Raw genomic sequence first — 8,847 nt, 5'->3', positions numbered from 1 at the left:
CAGTTAATGAGTGACGGGCGCGAGGTGCTGTACCGGCTGTGATGAGCCTGATCGCTGATTGTTATTATTCTGTTCTGAACAGATAAACATTTCAACTCACCCTGTCTCCTGGCCGTCATTAACACAACGCAGAATCGAACCACAGTATACAAAAGCGGTTACCGAGGTTACATTGGTGCCGTGACTCGTTCTTCAACTGCAACAGCGCAGGCGGGGCCGTCTACGTCCTGGAACGCGGGCTGTGTCTACGTCCTGGAACGCGGGCTGCATCTACTTCCTGGTGCATCGGTGGATCGTGGGTGGCACGTCAGTCCCGTTTATCAGACACGGTGCTCTGTATGGACTCCTGGCAGTGTAGCAGTGGTCAGGTTTTTTTTTTTTCTCTTCCCTCTCTTTCTGTGATCTCTCTGTGAGGGAGGGGCGTTTAAAAAAAAAAAAAAAAAAAATCTCTCTGTGAGGGAGGGGCGTTTAAAAAAAAAAAAAAAAAAATTGTTTGAATGTTTTTACAGCTTTTTCTGTCGGGTTTCGCTTGTTGATTTGTTAAAGGTGCACTTTCGCCACTGTGTTTAATCTGTAAGTGCTAAAAAAAAAAAAAAAAAAAAAAAAAAAAAAAAAAAAAAAAAAAAAAAAAAAAAAAGTTAAGCCCATGTTCTAAATCAGGGCCCAGGCCTGCTTGAATCTCCTTAATATTTTTTAATATATTTGTCATATACATGTTTTTTATTTATTTTTTTTTTTTTTTTGCTCTGGATCATTAAGTGCTGAGTTATGGAAAGAAACAATTCTGTGGGTAGGGGGAGGGGCTTTGGAATGTTTACTCCGATGCCTGCAGTTGCTAGAGGCAGGGGTTTGTTTTTGAATACCCCACAAGCATCCACACCAAATTTTGCTTATTTGGGTGAAAGAGCTAACGACACTGTTGATGCTCCACAATGTGATGTTGATGGCAGACTTTTGAGTGACATAGCTTCGCGAATTGGAGTTTCTATAGGTGAAAGTATTGCATCCTGCATTGAGACCCGTTTAGGTAATACAGTGGGTCCAGGGGTGGCCGGAGCTACAACTAACGAGTCTGCCATGTTAAATGTCATTGTTCGCCCTGACGTGAAAGAGCCTGTGAGTTTTAAAGGGGATCATGATTCATGTTCAGTCCAAGAGTGGGAGGTTATGATGTTATCTTTTTTGAGAAAGAAAGGCATCCCTGTGGCTGAACAGGCAGATGAGGTGATGTCTAAGCTGGTGGGGAGGGCACATGAAGTGGTTAAAGTTGGTATACGCAGTAAGCCAGTTTTAAATCTGACCACAGGACCTGAGCCCATTTTTGAGATACTGAAGCAGCACTTCAGTGATACTATGTCCTCTAGTTTGCCCTTAGCGGACTTTTATGCTACGGTGCCCCACCCTGACGAACATCCCTTTGACTATTGGCTGAGACTCAACAAAGTTTTGGATGTGACAGAGGACTGTTTAAAGAGACAAAACAAGGCTTTTGACTCTCTGCACTGTGATCTAGCTGCCATGTTTATCCAGAACTGCCCTGATCCTGAATTGTCGCTCATATTCAAATGTAAGCAGCTGAAAGACTGGACGGTGGCTGATATTCATGAGAAGCTTGTTGAACACTGCAGTAATCGCAAGCGACTAACCAAACACAGGATGTCAGGTTTCCTGTCTTCCCAGCACCAGGAAATCACCTCCTCTATGCAAAGTGCGACATCCAGTGCTGAAGTACGGACTCCAGTTACTGTTGTTGCTCCACCTATTGAGAAGTCAGCTGGGAGCTCGCCTGACTGCCTGGATTGAGTCATCGCCCTACTCGAACGTGTTTTGGAGCAGCAGCCACAACAGCACAAGTCTCAAAGTAGGTTCAATGCATGCACTCAGAGGGTCCAGCTGACAAATGTAAAGCCTGCCGTACCGTGTGCTGTGTGCAGTGATGGTGAACACACCACTCAGTACCACTGCAGATCCAGCCATCTCTGCTTTAGCTGTTTTGCACCTGACCATATTCGAGCGGAGTGTCCAGGGGCGGTGGTGAGGAAGCCCAGGAGCGATAATCAGGTGGTGCAGTCTCAGGAAAACTGACCGGCCTGCATGTGTTGGGGGCAAGTGTTGGGCCTAAATGTGATCCCCCTGTTTCAAATGTTGAAGATGACATGGAATCTATATGTCAAAGTGCATGTGAAGTGAGAGAAATGGGATATACACCAATATTCCAAAACAGTCTGAGACTGAAACAGCATGACAACTTGTTTTATGAAGATGTGACACTGGGAGGTGTGGTTACAGTCAGAGCTTTGTTGGATAGCTGGTCGATGGCATGCACACTGAGTACTAAAGTAATACCTCAGCTGTTACATCGGGATGTTCTAAGGAGCCCCACCCTTGAGCCGACAACCACTGTGTTGATTGGGTGTGGGGGGTCCAGGACCTTACCTTCTGGCATGTGTGATCTGGAGATGGGTCTTTATGACTGCAAAGTGATTGTCCCGACATTGATTGTTGAGAACCAGAGTGAAGAACTGATTTTTGGGAGCAACCTATTGAGATACATCATTGACAGGTTTAAGCTGAGGCAAGATCTCCATGGTCAGAGCCCCACAGCACTCTGTGACGGTAGTGATGCAGAGCAGAAACTGCTAGGGTTGTTGGCAAGGGTGGAAGCTGCAGATGAAAAGGTCCAGAAAGCAGTTGGGACTGTTAAAATCAAGCGAGCTGTCACTCTTGAACCCATGACAGAACATCTGATCTGGGGCAAGTTGCCACAGGTGAATGACCAGTTGGCTGGATTTACTGTTGTGGTGGAGCCAACTACAGCACGATCTAAATCGAGAACGGTCTTGGTGGGGAGGTCGGTGTCTATTCTAAGAGCAGATGGTTGGCTCCCACTAAAGGTCATTAACCCATCAGACAAGCCAGTTACTTTGAGACGTAATGTTAAGTTGGCAGATGTGTGTACTTGTGATTCACTGGAGATGTTTGCTGGTTCCCAACTCCACATCCATCAACAACTTCAAGTGCCGTTGGACAACAGTACAAGACACAGCCTCGTCTCAGAGGATTCCACCTTGCCAGATCATCCTCACCTTGTGACACCATGCACAGTTGACACACCTCAGGCAAGGCTAAGAGGACTGGGACTGTCAGATGTGGATATTGAGGAATGTGACGTTGCCCCTGAATATAAAGCTAAACTGGCTGAGCTCATTGTTCAATACCAGTCGATCTTCTCAAGGGACAAGCTGGATTGTGGTAAAGCCACTGGTTTTCTACATCGCATCCGAGTCATGGATGAGAAACCATTTCGTTTGCCATGTAGGCGCATACCACCAACCCAGTATGAAAAATTGAGAGAGGCATTGGATGAGATGGAGGAGCGGGAAATCATACGAAAGTCCAGCAGTGAGTTTGCATCTCCCTTGGTGATCGTATGGAAAAAGTCTGGTGACTTACGAATATGTAATGACTTCCGTTGGATCAATGCCCACACTGTCAAGGATGCTCACCCACTTCCTCATCCAGCTGATGCTCTAGCAGCCTTGGGGGGCAATGCCTTTTTCTCAACCATGGATTTAACCTCAGGCTACTACAATGTAGAAGTGCATGAGGCTGACCGAAAGTACACTGCCTTTACATCGCCATTTGGATTGTATGAGTATAATCGGATACCTCAGGGACTCTGTAACAGTCCAGCAACGTTCATGAGAATGATGCTAAACATCTTTGGTGACAAAAACTTCATGAGCTTGTTGTGCTATTTGGATGATGTCCTGGTGTTTGCTCCAACAGAAGACCTAGCGCTTGAGCGCCTGCATATGGTCTTCCAGAGACTCCAGAATCATAACCTCAAGCTTGCCCCAAAGAAATGTCACTTTTTGAGGAAGTCAGTGAAGTTCCTCTGTCATATCATCAGCATAGATGGGATCCAATCTGATCCTGATAAAGTGACTGCTATCACCAACATTGATGAGTCAGACCTTATGGAGATCGGCACGAATATTCCCTCACAGAGAAAGATTCGTTCCTTCCTTGGCATGGTAGTCTACTACCAGCAGTTTATTGAGGGGTGTTCTGCAATGGCCAAACCATTGTTTAGGCTGATCTCACCCCCTAAAGGTCCACGTGGAGGTGGGAGAAAGCGCCGCCAAATCCACAAAAAGCTCCATGCTGAGGATTGGACTGCAGATTGTCAGCAGGCTTTCCACCAATTGAGACAGGCTTAGCTAGATTGTGTGGTGCTGGCTCACCCAAACTTCAGTGAGCCCTTCATTCTGTCTGTAGATGCCTCTACCGACGGACTCGGTGCAGTCCTATCCCAAGTGCCTGCCAATGGTTCAACGGCAAGACCGATAGCTTTTGCAAGTAAATCACTGAGTTATGCCCAATCTAAATATCCTACACACCGACTGGAGTTCTTCGCCTTGAAGTGGGCGGTGTGTGACAAGTTCCATCATTGGTTGAGAGGTCACCAATTCACTGTGTGGACGGACAATAATCCGCTAACCTACATCCTGTCCAAGGCTCGGCTGGACGCATGTGAGCAGCGGTGGATCGCTAAGTTGGCGCCATTCCAGTTCGATATCAAGTATATTGCTGGATCAAAGAATGTGGTGGCTGACGCCCTTAGCAGAGAGCCCTTTGTAAAGTCTAGTATGTCTCACCGTTTGACAAGAGTACCTTATGATGACCTACTAGCAGAGGCTGCGGCGATTGGTGCTTATGGGATTCAGGAGGTGTTTCGTTGGTCAGCTAACCTGCCTGAAATATCGGAGTTCAACCAACAGATATCTCAAGGTGTGGCGGTTGTCAAGGCTGGAACAGTATCATCACTGGAGGTTGCTGCTGTACTCCAGGGATGCAGTGAAAGTGGTTCAGTGGTGTACCCGCATGCCCTTCTCCTGCCACAGTTCTCGCAGACTGTTCTAATAACACCCCAAGCCAACTCTGAGGTGTTCTCGCTTGAAGTGTTGCGGGAAATGCAGAGAACTGATTCAGTTCTAAGTAGAGTGATCTTCTTCGTAGAGAGAAGGCGGAGACCTTCTAGGAGGGAACGTTTCAAGGAGTCATCAGAAGTCATTAAGCTTTTGAAAGGCTGGGAAAAACTTGCATTGAGAGACGGAGTTCTGTACAGGGTAGCTAAAAACCCTGTCACAAAGAAGAAGTCCTACCTTTTTGTGGTCCCCCGCTCATTGCGCCAGAAGGTGTTACAAGGTGTTCATGATGAAGCTGGTAACCAGGGTCAGCAGCGAACTTTGTACCTGATGAGACAGAGGTTTTATTGGCTTGGCCTAGTGCGTGATGTTACAGTGTATGTACAACACCGCAGACGGTGTGTTGTCAGCAAGGCACCAGAGCCTGAAGCCAGAGCTCCTTTGAGAAATATAAGAACTTCTGAACCCCTAGAACTTGTTAGTATCGATTTCTGGACTGCTGAGGATTCTTCAAACAACTCGCTGGATGTGCTAGTGGCTACTGACCACTTCACAAAGATGGCACATGCTTTCTTGTGTCCAAATCAGTCGGCTAAAGCGGTTGCACACCAGTTATGGAACAACTACTTCTGTATCTATGGGTTTCCCAAGCGACTGCATTATGATCAGGGGGCCGGTTTTGAAAGTTCGCTTATTGCCGAGTTACTGAATGTGGCGGGCGTGCAAAAGTCTCACACCACGCCTTATCACCCTATGGGGAATGGCTCATGTGAGAGAATGAACCGGACTCTAGGTAACTTGATTCGGGCGCTGCCACCAAGAGCTAAACATCGTTGGCCGGAGGCCCTGAAATCTCTGACGTTTGCCTACAATTGTACGGTGCATGAGACTACGGGCTATGCACCGTTCCTGCTCATGTTTGGGAGGGTGCCACGTCTTCCGGTGGACGTCATCTTTGGTTCGGTGTTCAGTGATCTGGAGGTGGTGGACTATGATCGCTACGTTGAGTCGCTGCGAAAGGACATGAGAGAAGCTATTGCGGTAGCTCAGTCGACAGCAACTAAACAGCTTCAGCGTCATGCTGAACTATACAACCGAAGAGTGCGTGGTGCACCAGTGGAAATGAATGACAGAGTGCTGTTGGCCAACAAAGGAGAACGTGGAAAACGGAAGCTTGCTGACCGTTGGGACAGCACAGTGTATGTGGTGGTTGGAAAGGATGATGAGAACCATACCTTCAGGATCCAGAATCCCACTACAGGCCAAGTAAGAGTGGTCCACCGCAATCTGATAATGCCGATAAACTTTCTGCCATTACCTGAGGATGACCCTGATGACCAGGAGGAGGTTGTGATGTCTCCCACATCAAGTTCCCTTGACCTAAGTTTTGGGAGGTCAGCAATCAGTGTTGTTATTTCTGACTCAGCAGAGTTCAGAACAAGAGTGTGGGTATCTGACCTACCGTTGGGAGCGAGCGACATCACAAATGCAGAAGATACTGAGCTGGTGAAGGGCACTGTGCTGGAGAGAGCCACAGAACCTACTAATTTTCCATCAGAGGGCAGGGTATTACCCCTAGCCCAGCCAGTCCTTGATCAGTTACAACCCTCTGATGGAGGCGCTTTGATGGAGGGCAGTTCATCAGACTCTGGTTGCTCAGCAGTCCCAATGTCTGGCCCAGAGACCTTTCTGGCTCCTGTTACTGACACACTAACTGACGTACCTGCTACTAGTGCAGCTACAGTGATAGTAGTTGATGGTGTGACGGACCGTAGATCTAGAGCTGGGCGGTTGTTGAGGCCAGTGACTAGACTTATTGAAATGATGCACCAAAGAACAGCCTTAGTTTGAGTTTAAAGCTACAGTTTTATTTGTTTGAAATTTGATCTTAAGATTCTGTAATAATTTTGATATTGGGGAGGAGAGTTTGCAGTTACATGTTGATGAAATATGTACATGGGCATGTTTTTTTTAATTCCCTATGTATGTAGATGGGGTTTGGCCAACCTTTTCCCATACTCATCCTCATGGGATAGTCAAAGTGACTGGGTGTTTGTAACTGTGAATTTGATTTTATTGTACCTCACATGTGACTTGGGGAAACAGTGGTTGTGTATTGGTTTCCTGTGCATTTGAATATTTTTTTTTTTTTTTTCTCTTTCCATTTTGTGAGTTTGTACCTGTTGTACCTGTTTGCTTTGCTTGTTGTTATGGGGCAAGTGGAATTCGGCAGGAGGGAGTGTAACATAGTTAATGTGTTGTAGAATTCCACTTGTCAGCATTCCCAAGTTTGGGTTCATCGTTTATGGGTGAAACAGCACCCCCTTCTGGTGGTTGGTCATGTTAAGTATACTGAACTCGGACATCTCGTTGCCAGTTAATGAGTGACGGGCGCGAGGTAGGTTCACTGAGCTTAACATTCCAGAAAATTTGTGTTGGCTTGATGCTAACATGTAATACTGTTCCTTGTAAGGTGCTGTACCGGCTGTGATGAGCCTGATCGCTGATTGTTATTATTCTGTTCTGCACAGGTACATATTATCTTATTTCTCTGTATTTGTGTTTAATATTCATGTATTTAAAACGGCTGTTGGCCAGTTAATGAGTGACGGGCGCGAGGTGCTGTACCGGCTGTGATGAGCCTGATCGCTGATTGTTATTATTCTGTTCTGCACAGATAAACATTTCAACTCACCCTGTCTCCTGGCCGTCATTAACACAACGCAGAATCGAACCACAGTATACAAAAGCGGTTACCGAGGTTACACATGAAGCTGTTGCAGAACTGGAGAGCTCCTTCAGTGACAGACTGCTGCACCCTAAATGCACCAGTGAGCGTTATCACAGATCCTTCCTCCCAGCATCTTGACTGAGTAGCTGTTATCTAATGGTGCTAATGGTGCTCCTGCACTGAGTCCGGAGGGCATCCATTCACAGAGCTGGCGTTCCTGATCAGCTTATCCAGTGCCTTTCTCTCAACTACAGATAAGCCACAGGTCCAACAGAAGGCTCCATAGAAGATGGCTGATGCCAAGTCTCATTCAGCAATAAGACTACTGCTCTACTTACATTAGCTGTTAAGACTTTATAACCACTGCTGTTCAAGCCCATTTAATAAGCCTTTTTGACCCCAGCTTTTAATTGCAGTTTCCCCCTTTATTTTAGATGGTCTGTTGTATTTCATCACAATTATTCATGCGGAATTTATATACCAACATTTTTCTCCTATTGTAAATCTTTCTTTACTTGCTGCAAACGAATTGCCTATATGAAAGACAGTAAAGCTTTATTCAATTCAATTTATTCAATTGCGCTTCGCTTAAATATATCCAAGCCCTGTTAATTTGACATTTACAGGTTTGATCTCTTATGATACAGAAATACTGGCAGGCGGAATTAAACAGGACATTTTCTATTCAAACGATCGAGTATTCAGTTTTCCTCCCAATTTCAAGAAGCAATGAGCAGGGGCGGAGCTAGATAGGGGGCCAGGGGTGGCCATGGCCCCCCTTTAGCCAAACACTGTCCACCCCTAAAGCCCGCCCTACCATTTTTTCCCTTCTAATACAGATGGTTGCAGCAGTAATACTGTCAAGTGGAATATTCAAATCATTTTAATTTTTTGTACATTAACAATTACTTGATAGCAAAAACACAGTTGTTAATTATGCACATCAATGTGCTAATATTAAAGATGATAAGTACAGAATTCATGCTCTTTTCAGAACTTCAGAAGAGTCTTTAGTGAAATCATAGATAACTATTATAGTAAAAACTAGGGCTGGTAAAAAAAAATCGATTTAATCGATTCCTTTACATTTTTGCTAAATCGATGTCTAGGGAATGAGATTGATTCACTTTATAGTGACGCGCATGACGTTCACATTCAAATGAGCAGGAAAGATGCACTCAAGAT

The 8,847-nt window shown here is 45.6% G+C and overlaps 1 protein-coding gene across 1 annotated transcript; it reads left to right on the top strand.

Moving 5' to 3' along the window:
- The first annotated feature begins 2,117 nt into the window (after positions 1 to 2,117).
- LOC107081001 lies at positions 2,118 to 7,625 on the top strand. Its single transcript, XM_015369212.1, has one exon. It carries the CDS (start codon positions 2,157 to 2,159, stop codon positions 4,221 to 4,223), a length of 2,067 nt encoding a protein of 688 aa, XP_015224698.1. The 5' UTR covers positions 2,118 to 2,156; the 3' UTR covers positions 4,224 to 7,625.
- The last annotated feature ends 1,222 nt before the right edge of the window (positions 7,626 to 8,847 follow it).

The sequence above is a fragment of the Cyprinodon variegatus genome, unplaced genomic scaffold (genome assembly GCF_000732505.1).
Source record: "Cyprinodon variegatus isolate N-32 unplaced genomic scaffold, C_variegatus-1.0 Scaffold2644, whole genome shotgun sequence".
In the NCBI taxonomy this organism is placed as follows: Eukaryota; Metazoa; Chordata; class Actinopteri; order Cyprinodontiformes; family Cyprinodontidae; genus Cyprinodon; species Cyprinodon variegatus.
Note: the sequence above shows the minus strand (reverse complement) of the source record. Positions and strands in the feature narration are given on the sequence as shown.